Here is a 22,595-nt window from a genome sequence, read left to right as displayed (position 1 = left end):
TGGATAGGGTGGACAGTGAGATCCTTCTCCCGTGGATGGAAATGGCTGGCATTGCTGGACCTTTGGCTTTGATTTTTATGTCATCATTGGCTACAGGAATAGTGCCAGAGGACTGGAGGACAGCAAATGTGGTCCCTTTGTTCAAAAAAGGGAGCAGAGACAACCCCGGCAATTTCTGTCAGTATAAGACAGAGTGTGTCAGTGTAATGCAGTGTGGGTCATAGCTTTAAACTGAGGGGTAATAGATATAGGACAGAGGTCAGAGGTAGGTTCTTTACGCAAAGAGTAGTGAGGCCGTGGAATGCCCTACCTGATACAGTAGTGAACTCGCCAACATTGAGGGCATTTAAAAGTTTATTGGATAAACATATGGATGATAATGGCATAGTGTAGGTTAGATGGCTTTTGTTTCGGTGCAACATCGTGGGCCGAATGGCCTGTACTGCGCTGTATTGATTGTTCTATGTTCTATAAGACAGAGTGGGTCAGTATAAGACAGTGTCAGACAGTGCCTGTCAATATAAGACAGTGTCAGTCAGTATCGGTCACTGTAGGACAGTATAAGACAGTGCCTGTCAGTGTCAGTCAGAATAAGTCAGTGTGGGACAGTGTAAGAAAGTGTAGTCAGTATAAGACAGTGCGTGGCACTATAAGACAGTGCCTTTCAGTATAAGACAGAGTGGGTCAGTATAAGACAGTGTCTGTCAGTATAAGACAGTGTCGGTCAGTATAAGACAGTGTGGGTCAGTGTAAGACAGCCTCGGTCAGAATAAGACCGTGTCTGTCAGCATAAAACAGTGTATGTCAGTAGACGATATTGTTCCTTCAATATACGTAACCTCCCGTACATAAAAGCACAACATTCCAAAACCGTTTGACACTTTTTCATTTTAAAATTATTGGTTCTATTAACTTTTATATAATTGATTTCAGCTGATTAATTTTACGGAGCTTGGTAACAGAGAGTTCAAACCTTTTGCCGTTGTTGTAGCTCCGGTATTTGCAACTATCGTTGTCATGGTCATTGTAGCTGTTGAATGAAAAGAGAAAAATGAAGTGAGATTCTGTGCGCATGAAGAGGCCAACTCGCGGGTTTAGAAATCAGGCTGGGATCAGCGTCAGAATGATGTCTATCAGTGTGATTCGGTATCAGTAATTGTCTGTCCGTATGACTGTTTCAGAGCCAGTATCATTCAGTGTCTGCAAATATCACTCACTGACAGTCAGTGTCGGACAGTAAAAAACTGTCGGTCAGAATAAGACAATGTCCATCAGTATCAGACTGTGTCTGTCAGTTTCAGACAGTTTCTGTCAGTATAAGACAGAGTGTGTCAGTGTAATGCAGTGTGGGTCATTATAAGAAAGTGTCTGTCAGTCTAAGACAGTATCCGTCAGCATGATACATTGTCCATCAGCATGATACATTGTCCGTCAGTATAAGACAGTGTCTTTCAGTATTATGCAGTGTGGGTCAGTATAAGACCGTGTGGGTCAGTATAAGACAGTGTCTGTCAGTATAAAACAGTACGTGTCAGGATAAGACAGTGTCTGTCAGTATAAGACAGTGTCTGTCAGTATAAGACAGTGTGTGTCAGTATATGGCTGTGTGTGTCAGTATAAGACAGTGTGTGTCAGTATAAGACAGTGCGTGTCAGTATAAGACAGTGCGTGTCAGTATAAGACAGTGTGTGTCAGTATAAGACAGTGCGTGTCAGTATAAGACAGTGCGTGTCAGTATAAGACAGTGTCTGTCAGTATAAGACAGTGTCTGTCAGTATAAGACAGTGTGTGTCAGTATATGGCTGTGTGTGTCAGTATAAGACAGTGAGTGTCAGTATAAGACAGTGCGTGTCAGTATAAGACAGTGCGTGTCAGTATAAGACAGTGTGTGTCAGTATAAGACAGTGCGTGTCAGTATAAGACAGTGCGGGTCAGTATAAGACAGTGCGTGTCAGTATAAGACAGTGCGTGTCAGTATAAGACAGTGCGTGTCAGTATAAGACAGTGCGTGTCAGTATAAGACAGTGCGTGTCAGTATAAGACAGTGCGGGTCAGTATAAGACAGTGTGGGTCAGTATAAGACAGTGTGTGTCAGTATAAGACAGTGTGGGTCAGTATAAGACAGTGTGTGTCAGTATAAGACAGTGTGTGTCAGTATAAGACAGTGTGGGTCAGTATCAGACAGTGTGGGTCAGTATAAGACAGTGTGGGTCAGTATAAGACAGTGTGGGTCAGTATAAGACAGTGTGAGTCAGTATAAGACAGTGTGAGTCAGTATAAGACAGTGTGGGTCAGTATAAGACAGTGTGGGTCAGTATAAGACAGTGTGGGTCAGTATAAGACAGTGTGGTCAGTATAAGACAGTGTGAGTCAGTATAAGACAGTGTGAGTCAGTATAAGACAGTGTGGGTCAGTATAAGACAGTGTGGGTCAGTAAAAGACAGTGTCTGTCAGTATAAGACAGTGTCCGTCAGTATAAGACAGTGTGGGTCAGTATAAGACAGTGTGGGTCAGTATAAGACAGTGTGAGTCAGTATAAGACAGTGTGGGTCAGTATAAGACAGTGTGGGTCAGTATAAGACAGTGTGGGTCAGTATAAGACAGTGTGGGTCAGTATAAGACAGTGTGGTCAGTATAAGACAGTGTGAGTCAGTATAAGACAGTGTGTGTCAGTATAAGACAGTGTGGGTCATTATAAGACAGTGTGGGTCAGTATCAGACAGTGTGGGTCAGTATCAGACAGTGTGGGTCAGTATCAGACAGTGTGTGTCAGTATAAGACAGTGTGGGTCAGTATCAGACAGTGTGGGTTAGTATCAGACAGTGTGGGTCAGTATCAGACAGTGTGGGTCAGTATCAGACAGTGTGGGTCAGTATCAGACAGTGTGCGTCAGTATAAGACAGTGTGGGTCAGTATCAGACAGTGTGGGTCAGTATCAGACAGTGTGGGTCAGTTTAAGACAGTGTGCGTCTGTATAAGACAGTGTGTGAGTGTAAGACAGTGTGGGTCAGTATAAGACAGTGCGTGTCAGTATAAGACAGTGCGTGTCAGTATAAGACAGTGCGTGTCAGTATAAGACAGTGCGGGTCAGTATAAGACAGTGTGGGTCAGTATAAGACAGTGTGGGTCAGTATAAGACAGTGTGTGTCAGTATAAGACAGTGTGGGTCAGTATAAGACAGTGTGGGTCAGTATAAGACAGTGTGTGTCAGTATAAGACAGTGTGGGTCAGTATAAGACAGTGTGGGTCAGTATCAGACAGTGTGGGTCAGTATCAGACAGTGTGTGTCAGTATAAGACAGTGTGTGTCAGTATAAGACAGTGTGGGTCAGTATAAGACAGTGTGGGTCAGTATCAGACAGTGTGGGTCAGTATAAGACAGTGTGGGTCAGTATAAGACAGTGTGGGTCAGTATAAGACAGTGTGAGTCAGTATAAGACAGTGTGGGTCAGTATAAGACAGTGTGGGTCAGTATAAGACAGTGTGGGTCAGTATAAGACAGTGTGGTCAGTATAAGACAGTGTGAGTCAGTATAAGACAGTGTGAGTCAGTATAAGACAGTGTGGGTCAGTATAAGACAGTGTGGGTCAGTAAAAGACAGTGTCTGTCAGTATAAGACAGTGTCCGTCAGTATAAGACAGTGTGGGTCAGTATAAGACAGTGTGGGTCAGTATAAGACAGTGTGGGTCAGTATAAGACAGTGTTGGTCAGTATAAGACAGTGTGGGTCAGTATAAGACAGTGTGGTCAGTATAAGACAGTGTGTGTCAGTATAAGACAGTGTGGGTCAGTATAAGACAGTGTGGGTCAGTATCAGACAGTGTGGGTCAGTATCAGACAGTGTGGGTCAGTATAAGACAGTGTGGGTCAGTATCAGACAGTGTGGGTCAGTATCAGACAGTGTGGGTCAGTATCAGACAGTGTGGGTCAGTATCAGACAGTGTGCGTCAGTATAAGACAGTGTGGGTCAGTATCAGACAGTGTGGGTCAGTATCAGACAGTGTGGGTCAGTATAAGACAGTGTGCGTCTGTATAAGACAGTGTGTGAGTGTAAGACAGTGTGGGTCAGTATAAGACAGTGTGTGTCAGTATAAGACAGTGTGGGTCAGTATAAGACAGTGTGTGAGTGTAAGACAGTGTGGGTCAGTATAAGACAGTGTCTGTAAGTATAAGACAGTGTGGGTCAGTGTAAGACAGTGTGGGTCAGTATAAGACAGTGTCTGTCAGTATAAGACAGTGTGGGTCAGTATAAAACAGTGTGTGTCAGTATAAGACAGTGTCTGTCAGTATAAGACAGTGTGGGTCAGTATAAGACAGTGTGTGAGTGTAAGACAGTGTGGGTCAGTATAAGACAGTGTGTGAGTGTAAGACAGTGTGGGTCAGTATAAGACAGTGTGGGTCAGTATAAGACAGTATCTGTCAGTATAAGACAGTGTGGGTCAGTATAAGACAGTGTGGGTCAGTATAAGACAGTGTGTGTCAGTATAAGACACTGTGGGTCAGTATAAGACAGTGTGGGTCAGTATAAGACAGTGTCTGTCAGTATAAGACAGTGTGGGTCAGTATAAGACAGTGTGGGTCAGTATAAGACAGTGTCTGTCAGTATAAGACAGTGTGGGTCAGTATAAGACAGTGTCTGTCAGTATAAGACAATATGGGTCAGTATAAGACAGTGTCTGTCAGTATAAGACAGTGTGGGTCAGTATAAGACAGTGTCTGTCAGTATAAGACAGTGTGGGTCAGTATAAGACAGTGTCTGTCAGTATAAGACAGTGTGGGTCAGTATAAGACAGTGTCTGTCAGTATAAGACAGTGTGGGTCAGTATAAGACAGTATGGGTCAGTATAAGACAGTGTGGGTCAGTATAAGACAGTGTCTGTCAGTATAAGACAGTGTGGGCCAGTGTAAGACAGTGTCTGTCAGTATAAGACAGTGTGGGTCAGTATAAGACAGTGTCTGTCAGTATAAGACAGTGTGGGTCAGTGTAAGACAGTGTCTGTCAGTATAAGACAGTGTGGGTCAGTATAAGACAGTATGGGTCAGTATAAGACAGTGTGGGTCAGTATAAGACAGTATGGGTCAGTATAAGACAGTGTTGGTCAGTATAAGACAGTGTGGGTCAGTATAAGACAGTATGGGTCAGTATAAGACAGTGTGGGTCAGTATAAGACAGTATGGGTCAGTATAAGACAGTGTGGGTCAGTATAAGACAGTATGGGTCAGTATAAGACAGTGCGGGTGTAGTAGCCAAGTATTTCAAATACAACTAGTATAGGTAAAAGATAGCTGTTTAAGCATAAATGTTGAGCCCCAGTTTTAAATACCCATTTATACAGCATAATTCACTTTTACTGAAGTCCGTTGTTCTGGCAAATGCATATTTTCAAGATAATTTAACACTGCTTGTGCTAATTGTCAAGGACAGGGACTGAATACACAGCAACATGAAGGCACCATTGTTCAGAATGCAGATAACAGCTAGGTCAGAAAAGCTAATGTTGCACATTGAAGATGGACGGCTTGCCATCAAATCAAATGTGTTTGAGTCTAACCCAAACCAATTAGGATTATATTGGGGTGTGATTAGATGACTTAAGACAGATATGAAAGTGTATAACTGAAAAGTTTCCCCCGCCATTTTAGTTTAGTTTTTCGTGTGTTGTCTGTGGTTTTATTGTCTTTGAAGGTGTGTTGTGCTGTGTTGTCTTTCTGTTAGTTTAGTCAGTTTTTGCCTTTGATTCTAGTCTCCATTTTAGTTGATGTCTTTGGGGGTTCTGTCAGTCTACCAGTCTGTGTCAGTGATGTTAGTCCACTTTTGACTTTGAGTTTGAGTTTAGCTGAAGATTAGCTCTCTCTCTCTCTTCATGTTTCATTGCCAGACTTTGACCTTTTAAAAGTTACTTTCGAGCTGGCTGCCTAAGCAAAGAAAGATAATGTCTGTAATTCTCTGAAAGCTTCGAATTGTCTACGAATTGCCTTTTAAATGACTTTCAAATTGTAATCAAGCGACTACAAATAAAACAATTCTTTTTGGCACCTGAGGAGTTTATACTGCAAATTTCTGCTGAGTTCCAGTATTCGCAAAGTGCTACTGATAACCGAATAGCAGAGATGATATAAATTCCTTCAACTATACACAGTCGAATAATACAAGGAATCGAACAACTTAACACAGTCTAAAAATATTACAAATCTTACAACTTGTCGTATTGCGCCAGGACTTGATTCATCAACTAAGCTTCCCCCAAACTTGGTGTAGTTCGACAGGTTAAGATTCCCATAAATTAAAGATTCCTATAGTCAGTATAAGACATTGCGTGTCAGTATAAGACAGTGTGTGTCAGTGTAAGACAGTGTGTGTCAGTATAAGACAGTGTGAGTCAGTATAAGACAGTGTCAGTCAGTATAAGACAGTGTGTGTCAGTATAAGACAGTGTGGGTCAGTATAAGACATTGTGTGTCAGTATAAGACAGTGTCAGTCAGTATAAGACAGTGTCAGTCAGTATAAGACAGTGTAAGACAGTGTGAGTCAGTATAAGACAGTGTCAGTCAGTATAAGACAGTGTCAGTCAGTGTAAGACAGTGTGTGTCAGTGTAAGACAGTGTGTGTCAGTATACGACAGTGTGAGTCAGTATAAGACAGTGTCAGTCAGTATAAGACAGTGTGTGTCAGTATAAGACAGTGTGGGTCAGTATAAGGCAGTGTGTGTCAGTATAAGACAGTGTGTGTCAGTATAAGACAGTGTCAGTCAGTATAAGACAGTGTGTGTCAGTATAAGACAGTGTGTGTCAGTATAAGACAGTGTGAGTCAGTATAAGACAGTGTCAGTCAGTATAAGACAGTGTGGGTCAGTATAAGACAGTGTGTGTCAGTATAAGACATGTGAGTCAGTATAAGACAGTGTCAGTCAGTATAAGACAGTGTGTGTCAGTATAAGACAGTGTGTGTCAGTATAAGACAGTGTGGGTCAGTATAAGACAGTGGGCGACATTCTCCGACCCCCCGCAGTGTCGGAGAATGGCCGTTGGCCGCCGTGAATTCCGCCCCCGCCGCCCGCCGAAGTCCCCGAAGGGAGAAAAGTCGGCGGGGAGTCAATGGCGCCGCTGACGTCGGAGAATGGCACGGGTGGGCGCAAGGCAGCCGATTTTGGGGCTGCCGATATCCTCCCGTCCGAATGGGCCGAAGTCCCGCCGACGTGATGACGGGTCACGTCGGCGTAAATCAAACCTCCTTTTAATCAGCGTCAACCTGTGCTCAAGGTTCACGCCGACCAGCGTGGAGGTGGGTGACGGCCTGGGGGGTTGGCCGCTGGGCAGGCGATGGCGTGGCCGCAGTCTGAATGCGTGGGGGAGAGGTGTGTCTAGGGTTTTGTGAGTGTGTGTGCGGCGGTGGGGGGAGGGGGTGAGGGGGTTAGAGAGGGCTGGGCTCCGGGGGAGTGCCGGGGGGGGGGGGTGAGTGCCGGGAGGGGGATGGGGGGGGGAAGAGGTCGGTGCCGGGGAGGGGGATGGGGTCAGTGCCGGGGAGAGGGATGGGGTCCGTGCCGGGGAGGGGGTTGGGGGGACGGGGTCCGTGCCGGGGAGGGACGTGGGGTCCGTGCCGGGGAGGAGGATGGGAGGACTGGGTCCGTGCCGGGGAGGGGGATGGGAGGACTGGGTCCGTGCCGGGGAGGAGGATGGGGTCCATGCCGGGGAGGGGGATGGGGTACGTGCCGGGGAGGGGGATGGGGTACGTGCCGGGGAGGAGGATGGGGTCCGTGCCGGGTTGGAGGATGGGGTCCGTGCCGGGTTGGAGGATGGGGTCCGTGCCGGGGAGGAGGATGGGGTCCGTGCCGGGGAGGGGGATGGGGTCCGTGCCGGGGAGGGGGATGGGGTCCGTGCCAGGGAGGGGGATGGGAGGACTGGGTCCGTGCCGGGGAGGAGGATGGGGTCCATGCCGGGGAGGGGGATGGGGTACGTGCCGGGGAGGAGGATGGGGTCCGTGCCGGGTTGGAGGATGGGGTCCGTGCCGGGGAGGAGGATGGGGTCCGTGCCGGGGAGGGGGATGGGGTCCGTGCCGGGGAGGGGGGGGGTTCGTGCCGGGGAGGAGGATGGGGTCCGTGCCGGGGAGGAGGATGGGGTCCGTGCCGGGGAGGAGGATGGGGTCCGTGCCGGGGAGGGGGATGGGGTCCGTGCCGGGGAGGGGGATGGGGTCCGTGCCGGGGAGGGGGATGGGGTCCGTGCCGGGGAGGAGGATGGGGTCCGTGCCGGGGAGGGGGATGGGGTCCGTGCCGGGGAGGGGGATGGGGTCCGTGCCGGGGAGGGGGATGGGGGTCCGTGCCGGGGAGGGGGATGGGGTCCGTGCCGGGGAGGGGGATGGGGTCCGTGCCGGGGAGGGGGATGGGGTCCGTGCCGGGGAGGGGGATGGGGTCCGTGCCGGGGAGGGGGATGGGGTCCGTGCCGGGGAGGGGGATGGGGTCCGTGCCGGGAAGGGGGATGGGGGGGACGGTGTCCGTGCCGGGGAGGAGGATGGGGTCCGTGCCAGGGAGGGGGATGGCGGGGGGGGCCCTGCCGGGGAGGGGGATGGGGTCCGTGCCGGGGAGGGGGATGGGGTCCGTGCCGGGGAGGAGGATGGGGTCTGTGCCGGGGAGTGGGATGGGGGGGCGGGGGGGTTCGTGCCGGGGAGGGGGATGGGGTCCGTGCCGGGGAGTAGGATGGGGTCCGTGCCGGGGAGGAGGATGGGGTCCGTGCCGGGGAGGGGGATGGGGTCCGTGCCGGGGAGGAGGATGGGGGGGGGGGGGTCCGTGTCGGGGAGGGGGATGGGGGGACGGGGTCCGTGCCGGGGAGGGACGTGGGGAGGGGGGGGTTGGGGGAGGGGCGGCGGGCAAGTGAGTTGGTCCACTGGCCAGGTGCCAGCCTCCAACAGTCGGACCCATGCGGTCCATGCCACCTGGCTGGGGGGAGGAGGGGGTATGGGCAATGATGACATGCCGTTGTTCCCCCCCCCCCCCAGGCCGTCATGTTTTCCGGTCAGCCAGCGATGTTGGCCACCGTGGCGGCAGCCGCTAATGTCCATGTTGCCCTGGGTGAGGAGGAGGAGGAGGAGCGTGCCAGAGAGGCGGCGCAGGCTGCCGCAGAGGGACAGGCGGCAGCCGCCCAGGCTGGAGGGACACCTGACCGACAGGGGGAGGAGGGGGAGGAGGACGTCACGGCCCCACGGCAACGGAGGCACCCGAGGGCGCCCCGTGTGTACCAGCCCCGGCAGTCATGCCAGGACCTCACGGACCGAGAATGCAGGAGGAGACTCCGGATGAGGCGGGAAACCGTGGCACACATCTGCCACCTGCTAGCACACCTGTCACCGCGTGGCACTGGCGGGGGACAACCTCTCCCCGTGTCCGTCAAGGTTACAGTGGCCCTGTACTTTTATGCAACGGGGTCATTCCAGGCACCAAGTGGGGACCTGTCCGGCATCTCGCAGACATCGGTGCACTGGTGCATCCGGGCAGTGACAGACGTCCCATATGCCATGGCACACCGCTACATCCGCTTCCCTGTGGACCGGGCCAGCCAAGATGCCCGGGCCGTGGGCTTCTCTGCCGTGGCCAGGTTCCCCATGGTCCAGGGTGCGATCGATGGGATGCACGTCGCCGTGCGGCCACCTGCAGATAACAGGGCCATGTTCACCAATAGGAAGGGGACCTATTCGATGAACGTACAGGTGGTCTGCGACCACCGCATGATGATCCTGTACGTCTGCGCCCGTTACCCAGGCAGTGTACACGACTCATACGTGTTGTCGCGGTCATCCATATCCGGCATATACGAGGGACGCCATCCCCGGCTGAGGGGCTGGTTGCTGGGCGACAGGGGCTACCCATTGCGATCGTGGCTGATGACGCCTATACGGAGGCCACGCAATGAGGCGGAGAACCGCTACAATGATGCCCATGTAGCGATAAGGGGAGTGATCGAGAGGTGCTTTGGCGTGCTGAAGATGCGTTTCAGGTGCCTGGACCTCTCTGGGGGCGCCCTCCAGTATCGGTCAGATAGGGTCGGCCGCATCATTGTGGTGTGCTGCGTCCTGCACAATATAGCCCAGCAGAGGGGCGATGTGCCGCAGGCAGAGGAGGGCGGAGTGGAGGAGCAGCAGGAAGAGGCACAGTCCTCCCCAAATGAGGGGGATGGGGGTAATGGTCAGGGCAGACGGGCTAGACATGGGCGGGTGGCTGTCCACCGTTACCGGCTGGGCCAGCGGGCACGGGACAGGCTGATAGCCGCCCGCTTCACTGACTAGATGGGCGTGGGAATCGGGTAGTATGGCCACAGACTGCACACCATGGCAACAGCCGACCACCCACACCCCCCCAGCCATTCACCCACCCAGCACCCTCACCCCCCTCCCCAATCCCACCCACATCACCCGCATGCACACCACCACCCCATTGCCGATGCACCTGCGGCACAACGGCCGGGCTCACACAGTTGCCGGTGGACGCGTGCCTATTGCAGGCCATGGAGGATGACGACAACCCGCCCTGCGGTGAGCTCCTGGCTCCACATCGTTGGACTATGTCTGACCCATGGCCACAGTACCACCATCCACCCGGACCATCCCTGCATGCAGCTGTGACACTGCAGCACACGGTCCCGTCCTCTGCCCGGGGGGATGTTGATGGCGGCCCAGGGGGAAGGGGGCAGACTCACCTGGGGCTGAGGTAAGACCACCCCTCACACACACACTTGCGCTCAACGTACATGACACCCCCGCACGCTTTGGACAGAACACAAAGGCAGCTTCTGGAGGTGTAACATTGACTTTAATAACGAACGGAGTTCATGCACGTGCCCTAGCCCCTAAAACTCATCTGTGCCCTGCACCCGTGCCAACTTACTCAGTGTCTAATTGTTTGGCCTTACGGACCATATGACTACGTCTACGTGGTTCCCCAGACGGTACAGCAGAACTGGAGGTGGACTCCTGTGATTCCTGCCCTCTGACACGGGATCCCTTTGGCGGCCGTTTCCTGGGGCGTCCTGGCCTAGATGGGCCAGGCTGCGGCCCGGGCGACTGGGATGGCGCGCTGCCAGCCTGTCCTGCCCGTTGCCCACCCGATGCACCTGGGACGGAAGGGGGGGGGGGTCCGAGGTGTTGCGGTGTTCCAGGACCTCCCCTACAGAGGGACCCGGGACGGACCACAGCACCTCCTCCTCCCTCGGGGTGCCCGATGGCCCCCAGGCCTCTACATGGGTGGGGAATGCGAACGGACTGGCCATCCGACGCCCCTCCGACATCTGGTGCTGCCAGTCCTGGAGGCCCGTGCTGGTATCGACAGGGGTCTGCAGGTTTGCAGCCATGGAGCTCAGGGGATTGGCAAACCCTGTCTGTGACTGTGCGACACCGGTTCGCACACGGGCAATGGCGCTGATGCCCTCAGCGATGGTCTGCTGAGACTGGGCCATGGCCTGCTGAGACTGGGCCATGGCCTGCAGAGACTGGGCCATGGCCTGCAGAGACTGGGCCATGGCCTGCAGAGACTGGGCCATGGCCTGCAGAGACTGGGTCATGGCCTGCAGAGACTGGGCCATGGCCTGCAGAGACTGGGCCATGGCCTGCTGAGACTGGGCCATGGCCTGCTGAGACTGGGCCATGGCCTGCTGAGACTGGGCCATGGCCTGCTGAGACTGGGCCATGGCCTGCAGAGACTGGGCTATGGCATTGAGCGCCTCTGCCATCTGGCGCTGGCGCTGGCTCATGGCCTCCTGTGAGAGGGCAGCCATGTCCTGGGCCACAGACGCCGCCTGCATGGAAAGCCCCAGGCCTCACAAACCGTTCCCCATGTCTGACACCGTCGCACCCATTGCCTCCACCGCGGACGCCACCCGTGCGGTGTCGGCCTGGGTGGCACGCATGACCGGCACCAATCCCAGCTCCTGGACGCGGGTGAACTCCTCCACCTGCGACTGCAGCCGCCGCAAGCTGGCCGTCACCCTCTTTGCTCGTCTCCGGTTCGGTGGTTGCATCGGATCTATGTGTGGGTGTGGTAACTCCAGGAACCCGGGATCCATCTGGGCGGCAGATGTTCACTCGGGCTGGGCTGCCCTCCGACCACCCGGCCCCTCTGCTGCTCCTACCTCCACCTGCTGTACCGGGACGGCTGTGTTGTGCGCACCAGTGAGTGTACCAGACGCCTCATCACTAAAGTGCCCAACCGAGGTGAGTGTTTCTGCGATGGTGGAGGGTGTTGGTGACAGCAGTGGCGTTGTGTTGTGCTCTTCGTCCCACTCTGAGTCCATGGCACTTTGGGGTGGCAGTTCGTCTCCGCCCATCCAATCTGTGTCACTGTCCGGTATTTCAGTTTCCAGGGTAGGGGTGTCCTGGGTAGGGGTGTCCTGGGTAGTGGTTTCGTGGCTCGGCTGTGACGGGGGCCTGTGGCTGCCCCTCTCGTCGCTGGGTGGCACACGCCCCCGTCGTCGCACCCGCACGAGACGAGGGCATCGTCTCCCTGTTGCTCCAGGTCTCTCCATCTCCAGTGGTCTCCGAGGGGCATCCTGCAGGCGTCGCATGCTGGAGGGTGCGGGTCTCTCCATCTCCAGTGGTCTCCGAGGGGCATCCTGCGGGCGTCGCATGCCGGAGGGTCCGGGTCTCTCCGTCCCCCGTGGTCTCCGAGGGGCGTCATGCGGGCGGTCTGCATCTGCGGGGATGGTTGCCTCGACGTTTGCTGCTGCGATACACAATGAAGCATGCATGGTTAGACACGCAGGCAGTGATCAGGTGATATGGGGGAGGGGGATATGGGGGAGGGGGGATATGGGGACGGGCTGTCGGTGGCTCACTTGCTGGTGGGCCCCCGACCTCTGCATCAGCAACCTCCCGGTCCTCAGGTCCGCCAGCCAGTTCCAGGGCCCTTCCCTCATGTTCGGTCAGTGGCCTCTCATCAGCGGGCCCTCCTCCAGTCCTCACATGCTCCCTGGTGTTGTGTGTGCATTTCTCCTTTGGGGAGGGGGGGGGGGAGGGTGGCAGGGGTAAAAGGCAACAGTGTTAGACAGGTATATGAATGCACACCATCGGTTGCGCGTGCATTGCAGAGGTTAAGGTTAGGGCTGGATTCACTTGGGGAAATGGGGGAAGGCGGATATGGGGGAGGGGGAAATGGGGATATGGGGGATATGGGGAGGGGGATATGGGGGAGGGGGATATGGGGAGGGGGGATATGGGGAGGGGGGATATGGGGGAGGGGGGATATGGGGGAGGGGGGATATGGGGAGGGGGGATATGGGGGAATGGGGATATGGGGGAGGGGGGATATGGGGGAGGGGGGATATGGGGAGGGGGGATATGGGGGAGGGGGGATATGGGGGAGGGGGGATATGGGGGAGGGGGATATGGGGAGGGGGGATATGGGGGAGGGGGATATGGGGGAGGAGTGATATGGGGATATGGGGGAGGGGGGATATGGGGGATATGGGGGAGGGGGGATATGGGGGATGGGGGGATATGGGGGAGGGGGGATATGGGGGAGGGGATATGGGGGAGGGGATATGGGGGAGGGGGTATATGGGGGAGGGGGGATATGGGGGAGGGGGATATGGTGGAGGGGGATATGGGGGAGGGGAGATATGGGGGAGGGGGGATATGGGGAGGGGGGATATGGAGGAGGGGGATATGGGGGATATGGGGGAGGGGGGATATGGGGATATTGGGGAGGGGGGATATGGGGGAGGGGGGATATGGGGGATATGGGGAGGGGGGATATGGGGGATGGGGGATATGGGGAGGGGGATATGGGGAGGGGGGATATGGGGGAGGGGGGATATGGGGGAGGGGGGATATGGGGGATATCGATATCGGGCTAGGGGGGGGGGAGGCTCACCCTGGCTGCTCTGACGAGGTCGTTCACCTTCTTGAGGCACTGGGTGCCTGTCCGTGGTGTCAGGGCCACAGCGGTGACGGCTTCTGCCACCTCCCTCCACAGACGCCGGCTGTGGCGTGGGGCAACTCTGCGGCCGTGCCCGGGATACAGGGCGTCCCTCCTCTGCTCCACCGCGTCCAGGAGCGTCTCAATGTCAGGAGGCTGGAACCTCGGGGCTGAGTGGCGGGCGGCCATCCGATCGGGTGTTATTGTCGGGTGGGGGGAGCAGCGCGTCCTTAATGAGACGTCACGCGGTGCGGCGTGTATGACGCCGCACGGCATGAACCACGTGAGCCAGCGTGGATAGCGTCACGTCGCTGCTAGCCCATTTCGGGCCGGAGACTTTGCGACGTTTTCGGCGGCGTGATGCAGGTGGGATTTTCGACGTTCTTGCCGCCGGGTCTTCTGTCAGTATAAGACAGTGTCAGTCAGTATAAGACAGTGTCTGTCAGTATAAGACAGTGTGGGTCAGTATAAGACAGTGTGGGTCAGTATAAGACAGTGTGGGTCAGTATAAGACAGTGTCAGTCAGTATAAGACAGTGTCTGTCAGTATAAGACAGTGTGGGTCAGTATAAGACAGTGTGGGTCAGTATAAGACAGTGTGGGTCAGTATAAGACAGTGTGGGTCAGTATAAGACAGTGTCTGTCAGTACCAGACAGTGTAGGTCAGTATAAGACAGTGTCAGTCAGTATAAGACAGTGTAGGTCAGTATAAGACAGTGTAGGTCAGTATAAGACAGTGTGGGTCAGTATAAGACATTGTCAGTCAGTATAAGACAGTGTCTGTCAGTATAAGACAGTGTGGGTCAGTATAAGACAGTGTGGGTCAGTATAAGACAGTGTGGGTCAGTATAAGACTGTGTGGGTCAGTATAAGACAGTGTCAGTCAGTATAAGACAGTGTCTGTCAGTATAAGACAGTGTGGGTCAGTATAAGACAGTGTGGGTCAGTATAAGACAGTGTGGGTCAGTATAAGACAGTGTGGGTCAGTATAAGACAGTGTGGGTCAGTATAAGACAGTGTCTGTCAGTACCAGACAGTGTAGGTCAGTATAAGACAGTGTCTGTCAGTACCAGACAGTGTAGGTCAGTATAAGACAGTGTGGGTCAGTATAAGACAGTGTAGGTCAGTATAAGACAGTGTGGGTCAGTATAAGACATTGTCAGTCAGTATAAGACAGTGTCTGTCAGTATAAGACAGTGTGGGTCAGTATAAGACAGTGTGGGTCAGTATAAGACAGTGTGGGTCAGTATAAGACTGTGTGGGTCAGTATAAGACAGTGTGGGTCAGTATAAGACAGTGTCTGTCAGTACCAGACAGTGTAGGTCAGTATAAGACAGTGTCAGTCAGTATAAGACAGTGTAGGTCAGTATAAGACAGTGTAGGTCAGTATAAGACAGTGTGGGTCAGTATAAGACATTGTCAGTCAGTATAAGACAGTGTCTGTCAGTATAAGACAGTGTGGGTCAGTATAAGACAGTGTGGGTCAGTATAAGACTGTGTGGGTCAGTATAAGACAGTGTCAGTCAGTATAAGACAGTGTCTGTCAGTATAAGACAGTGTGGGTCAGTATAAGACAGTGTGGGTCAGTATAAGACAGTGTGGGTCAGTATAAGACAGTGTGGGTCAGTATAAGACAGTGTGGGTCAGTATAAGACAGTGTCTGTCAGTACCAGACAGTGTAGGTCAGTATAAGACAGTGTCTGTCAGTACCAGACAGTGTAGGTCAGTATAAGACAGTGTGGGTCAGTATAAGACAGTGTAGGTCAGTATAAGACAGTGTGGGTCAGTATAAGACATTGTCAGTCAGTATAAGACAGTGTCTGTCAGTATAAGACAGTGTGGGTCAGTATAAGACAGTGTGGGTCAGTATAAGACAGTGTGGGTCAGTATAAGACTGTGTGGGTCAGTATAAGACAGTGTCAGTCAGTATAAGACAGTGTCAGTCAGTATAAGACAGTGTGGGTCAGTATAAGACAGTGTGGGTCAGTATAAGACAGTGTGGGTCAGTATAAGACAGTGTGGGTCAGTATAAGACAGTGTGGGTCAGTATAAGACAGTGTCTGTCAGTACCAGACAGTGTAGGTCAGTATAAGACAGTGTCTGTCAGTATAAGACAGTGTGGGTCAGTATAAGACAGTGTGGGTCAGTATAAGACAGTGTGGGTCAGTATAAGACAGTGTGGGTCAGTATAAGACAGTGTGGGTCAGTATAAGACAGTGTCTGTCAGTACCAGACAGTGTAGGTCAGTATAAGACAGTGTCTGTCAGTACCAGACAGTGTAGGTCAGTACAAGACAGTGTCTGTCAGTATAAGACAGTGTCTGTCAGTACAAGACAGGGTCTGTCAGTATAAGACAGTGTATGTCAGTATCAGACAGTGTCAGTCAGTATAAGACAGTGTATGTCAGTATCAGACAGTGTCAGTCAGTATAAGACAGTGTGTGTCAGTATAAGACAGTGTGGGTCAGTATAAGACAGTGTAGGTCAGTATAAGACAGTGTGGGTCAGTATAAGACAGTGTGTGTCAGTAGAAGACAGTGTGGGTTAGTATAAGACAGTGTGGGTCAGTATAAGACAATGTGGGTCAGTATAAGACAGTGTGGGTCAGTATAAGACAGTGTGGGTCAGTATAAGACAGTGCGGGTCAGTATAAGACGGTGTGGGTCAGTATAAGACAGTGTGGGTCAGTATAAGACAGTGCGGGTCAGTATAAGACAGTGTGGGTCAGTATAAGACAGTGTAGGTCAGTATAAGACAGTGTGGGTCAGTATAAGACAGTGTGAGTCAGTATAAGACAGTGTCTGTCAGTACCAGACAGTGTGGGTCAGAAAAGACCGTGTCTGTCAGTAAAGACAGTGTGGGTCAGTATCAGACAGTGTGGGTCAGTATAAGACCATAAGACCAAAAGACATAGGAGCGGAAGGCCATTCGGCCCATCGAGTCGACTCCACCATTCAATCATGTCTGATTTCAACTCCATTTACCCGCTCTCTCGCCATAGCCCTTAATTCCTCGAGAAATCAAGAATTTATCAACTTCTGTCTTAAAGACACTCAACGTCCCGGCCTCCACCGCCCTCTGTGGCAATGAATTCCACAGACCCACCACTCTCTGGCTGAAGACATTTCTCCTCATCTCTGTTGTAAAGTGACTCCCTTTTATTCTAAGGCTGTGCCCCCGGGTCCTAGTCTCCCCTGCTAATGGAAACAACTTCCCTACATCCACCCTATCTTAGCCATTCATTATCTTGTAAGTTTCTATTAGATCTCCCCTCAACCTCCTAAACTCCAATGAATATAATCCCAGGATCCTCAGACGTTCATCGTATGTTAGGCCTACCATTCCTGGGATCATCCGTGTGAATCTCCGCTGGACCCGCTCCAGTGCCAGTATGTCCTTCCTGAGGTGTGGGGTCCAAAATTGCTCACAGTATTCTAAATGGGGCCTAACTAATGCTTTATAAAGCTTCAGAAGTACATCCCTGCTTTTATATTCCAAGCCTCTTGAGATGAATGACAACATTGCATTTGCTTTCTTAATTACGGACTCAACCTGCAAGTTTACCTTTAGAGAATCCTGGACTAGGACTCCCAAGTCCCTTTACACTTCAGCATTATGAATTTTGTCACCGTTTAGAAAATAGTCCACGCCTCTATTCTTTTTTCCCAAAGTGCAAGACCTCGCTCTTGCCCACGTTGAATTTCATCAGCCATTTCTTGGACCACTCTCCTAAACTGTCTAAATCTTTCTGAAGCCTCCCCACCTCCTCCATACTACCTGCCCCTCCACCTATCTTCGTATCATCGGCAAACTTAGCCAGAATGCCCTCAGTCCCGTTATCTCGATCGTTAATATATAAAGAGAACAGCTGTGGCCCCAACACTGAACCCTGCGGGACACCACTCGTCACCGGTTGCCATTCCGAAAAAGAACCTTTTATCCCAACTATCTGCCTTCTGCCTGACAGCCAATCGTCAATCCATGTTAGTACCTTGCCTCGAATACCATGGGCCCTTACTTTACTCAGCAGTCATCCGTGAGGCACCTTATCAAAGGCCTTTTGGAAGTCAAGATAGATAACATCCATTGGCTCTCCTTGGTCTAACCTATTTGTTATCTCTTCAAAGAACTCTAACAGGTTTGTCAGGCACGACCTCCCCTTACTAAATCCATGCTGACTTGTCCTAATCCGACCCTGCACTTCCAACAATTTAGAAATCTCATCCTTAACAATGGATTCTTGAATCTTGCCAACAACCGAGGTCAGGCTAATTGGCCTATAATTTTCCATCTTTTTCCTTGTTCCCTTCTTGAACAGGGGGGTTACAACAGTGATTTTCCAATCCTCTGGGACTTTCCCTGACTCCAGTGACTGTTGAAACATCATCACCAACGCCTCCACTATTTCTTCAGCTATCTCCTTTAGAACTCTAGGATGTAGCCCATCTGGGCCCGGAGATTTGTCAATTTTTAGACCTCTTAGTTTCTCTAGCACTTTCTCCTTTGTGATGGCTACCATATTCAACTCTGTCCCCTGACTCTCCGGAATTGTTGGGATATTACTCATGTCTTCTACTGTGAAGACGGACGCAAAGTACGTATTCAGTTCCTCAGCTATTTCCTCGTCTCCCATCACAAAATTACCAGCATCATTTTGGAGCGGCCCAATGTCAACTTCTGCCACCCGTTTGTTTTTAATGTATTTAAAGAAACTTTTACTATCATTCCTAATGTTACTGGCTAGCCTACCTTCAAATTTGATCGTCTCTTTCCTTATCTCTCTCTTTGTTATCCGCGGTTTGTTTTTGTAGCCTTCCCAATCTTCTGACTTCCCACTACTCTTTGCCACATTATAGGCCTTCTCTTTTGCTTTGATGCATTCCCTATCTTCCTTTGTCAGCCATGGCTGCCTAATCCCCTCTCTGATAACCTTTCTTTTCTTTGGGATGAACCTCTGTACTGTGTCCTCAATTACTCCCAGAAACTCCTGCCATTGCTGTTCTACTGTCTTTCCCACTAGGGTCTGCTCCCAGTCGATTTTCGTCAGTTCCTCCCTCATGCCCCTGTAGTTACCTTTATTTAACTGTAACACCTTTACATCTGATTCTACCTTCTTTCTTTCAAATTGGAGATTGAATTCGACCATATTATGATCACTGCCTCCTAAGTGCTCCCTTACTTTAAGATCTTTAATCAAGTCTGGCTCATTACATAACACTAAGTCCAGAATGGCCTGTTCCCTCGTGGGCTCCATCACAAGCTGTTCCAAAACACCCTCCTGTAAACATTGAATGAATTCCCTTTCCTTGGGTCCACTGGCAGTATTATTTACCCAGTCCACCTGCATATTAAAGCCCCCATGATCACTGTGACCTTGCCTTTCTGACATGCACTTTCTATTTCGTGGTGCATTTTGTGCCCCTGGTCCTGACCACTGTTAGGAGGCCTGTAAATAACTCCCATTATGGTTTTTTTGCCTTTGTGGTTCCTCAACTCTACCCACACAGACTCCACATCATCCGACCCCATGTTGTTTAGTGCTATTGATTTAATTTCATTCCTAATTAACAAGGCAACCCCGCCCCCTCTGCCCACCTCTGTCTTTTCGATAGGTTGTGAATCCCTGGATGTTTAAATGCCAGTCATGAACCCCCTGCAACCATGTCTCTGTGATGCCTACCACATCATACCTGCCAGTCACAATCTGGGCCACAAGCTCATCTACCTTGTTCCGTACACTGCGCGCATTTAAATATAGCACCTTTAATTCTCTATTGACCGTCCCTTTTTGTTTTCTTAGTGTGGTGGACCTTGGTTTACTGAGCCTTTCCATACACTGTGTCATATTTTGTGGGTTGGGGACTATCGTAACCTCTCCTGAGTTTTGTCTTTTCGTGCTTTTTGGTATTCCTAAGCAGCTACGCTTCCCACTGATTACTTCACCTCTTGGTTCCCTGACTTTCCCTTCCCCCCCAATCTTTAGTTTAAAGTCCTATTGACCACCCTATTTACTCTTTTCGCCAGAACACTGGTCCCAGCTCGGTTCAGGTGGAGACCATCCCAACGGTATAGTCCCCCCTGTCCCAAAACTGATGCCAGTGTCCCATGAAAAGGAACCCCTCTTTCCCACACCACTCTTTCAGCCACGTGTTAACTTCCCTTATTCTTGCCTCCCTATGCCAATTTGCACGTGGCTCGGGCAGTAATCCGGAGATTATGACCCTTGAGGACCTGTTTTTTAATTTGAATCCTAGCTCTTTATAATCTCTAAACAGGTCCGCTTTCCTAGACTTGCCTATGTTGTTGGTACCAACATGGACCACAACAACTGGATCCTCCTCCTCCCTCTCCAGTATCCTTTCAAGCCGGTCAGAGATGTCCCGCACCCTAGCACCGGGCAGGCAACATACCTTGCGGGACTCTTTATCCTGCTCACAAAGGATACTATCTATCCCCCTGATAATAGAATTCCCTACAACTACAACTTGCCTATTTACTCCCTCCCCTTGAATGGCCTGCTGAACCATGGTGCCTTGGTCAGCTGACTCATCCTTTCTGCAACCCTGTTCGCCATCCACACATGGAGCAAGTGCCTCATACCTGTTGGACAGAGTCAAGGGCTGAGGCTCCTGAGTTCCTGACTGCTGGTTCCCTTTACCTGCCTGACTTGCAGTCACACCCTGTTGTCCCTGGCCACTAGCAGGATTTAAACTACTTACTCTGACAGGTGTGACTGCCTCCTGAAACACAGTGTCCAGGTAAGTCTCCCCCTCCCGCATGTGCCTCAGTGTTTGAAGCTCAGACTCCAGCTCATCAACTCTGAGCCGGAGCTCTTCGAGCAGCCAACACTTACTGCAGATGTGGTCGCTGCAGCTCGCAATGGGATCTGCCAGCTCCCACATCAAGCAGCTCAAGCACATCACCTGACCAACCATCACTAATTAATTAATTAGTTTAATTTAAGTTTATGGTGGGGGCAGCTTCAGCCAATCAGACACTACCCTGCACTTTTAACTGAAAAACAGCACAATTAGATTAACCACTTACCTTTCCTGGTTACCTCACTGCATCAAACTAGCAAATTCCCACTGTCTGTATCTCTCTCACTCCGGCTGTGTCTCCTTGACCTGCGCAATGCTAATAATATAATATAATAATGCTAATAATAATATAATATGGCACTTACCTCACACCAGTGGGTTTTATTATTAGGTTAGAGGAGGAGGGCGGGTGGGAGATACTACACGTGTAGTGTCTCGGGTTTCCTCTCCACCAGAATTTATAGGTTGGGGGGTGATATTCCCAGAAGTCCACGGGTCGAAAAAAATAAAACAGAAAAGAAGTGGTTTTTTTTTTATAAAGGATAAACTCACCTCCCAGAAATCACTTGCGCACCGCTTCCGCTGAAATTGACTGCAAAGGATAAACTCATATAAGACAGTATAAGACAGTGTGTGTCAGTATCTGACAGTGCGGGTCAGTATAAGACAGTGTGGGCTAGTAAAAGACAGTGTGGGTCAGTATCAGACAGTGTGTGTCAGTATCAGACAGTGTGTGTCAGTATCAGACAGTGTGTGTCAGTATCAGACAGTGTCTGTCAGTATCAGACAGTGTGTGTCAGTATAAGACAGTGTCAGTCAATATAAGACATTGTGGGTCAGTATAAGGCAGTGTCTATCAGTATAAGACAGTGTCTGTCAGTATCAGACAGTGTGGGTCAGTATCAGACAGTTTGGGTCAGTATCAGACAGTGTGGGTCAGTATCAGACAGTGTGGGTCAGTATCAGACAGTGTGGGTCAGTATCAGACAGTGTCAGTCAGTATAAGGCAGTGTGGGTCAGTATAAGACAGTGTGGGTCAGTATAAGACAGTGTGGGTCAGTAAAAGACAGTGTGGGTCAGTAAAAGACAGTGTGGGTCAGTATAAGACAGTCTGGGTCAGTATAAGACATTGTCAGTCAGTACCAGACTGTATAGGTCAGTATGAGACAGTGTTTGTCCGTATAAGACAGTGTGGGTCAGTATAAGACAGTGTGGGTCAGTATAAGACAGTGTGTGTCAGTATAAGACAGTGTGTGTCAGTATAAGACAGTGTGGATCAGTATAAGACAGTATGGGTCAGTATAAGACATGGTCAGTCAGTATAAGACAGTGTGTGTCAGTATAAGACAGTGTGTGCCAGTATAAGACAGTGTGTGCCAGTATAAGACAGTGTGGGTCAGTATAAGACATGGTCAGTCAGTATAAGACAGTGTGTGTCAGTTTAAGACAGTGTGTGCCAGTATAAGACAGTGTGGGTCAGTATAAGACAGTGTGGGTCACTTTAAGACAGTGTGGGTCAGTATAAGACCTTGTCAGTCAGTACCAGACTGTATAGGTCAGTATGAGACAGTGTCTGTCAGTATGAGACAGTGTGTGTCAGTATAAGACAGTGTGGATCAGTATAAGACAGTGTGGGTCAGTATAAGACATGGTCAGTCAGAATAAGACAGTGTCGGTCAGTATCAGACAGTGTCTGTCAGTATAAGACAGTGTCTGTCAGTATCAGACAGCGTCAGTCAGTATAAGATAGTGTCTGTCAGTATAAGACAGTGTCTGTCAGTATCAGACAGTGTCAGTCAGTATAAGATAGTGTCTGTCAGTATCAGACAGTGTCAGTCAGTATCAGACAGTGTCTGTCAGTATAAGACAGTGTCTGTCAGTA

General features: G+C 51.1%; 1 protein-coding gene across 1 annotated transcript in view; it reads right to left on the bottom strand.

The window, feature by feature from the left end:
- LOC140409438 (disintegrin and metalloproteinase domain-containing protein 9-like) overlaps nt 1-22,595 on the bottom strand; it is a 956,416-nt gene that overhangs the window by 230,478 nt on the left and 703,343 nt on the right. Inside the window, exon 19 of the mRNA XM_072497871.1 lies at nt 974-1,030. Coding sequence (XP_072353972.1) covers nt 974-1,030 — 57 coding nt within the window. The remainder of the gene's footprint in view (nt 1-973; nt 1,031-22,595) is intronic.

This window comes from Scyliorhinus torazame, chromosome 3 (assembly GCF_047496885.1).
Source record: "Scyliorhinus torazame isolate Kashiwa2021f chromosome 3, sScyTor2.1, whole genome shotgun sequence".
Lineage (NCBI taxonomy): Eukaryota > Metazoa > Chordata > Chondrichthyes > Carcharhiniformes > Scyliorhinidae > Scyliorhinus > Scyliorhinus torazame.
This window is presented reverse-complemented; position numbering and strand designations above follow the sequence as displayed.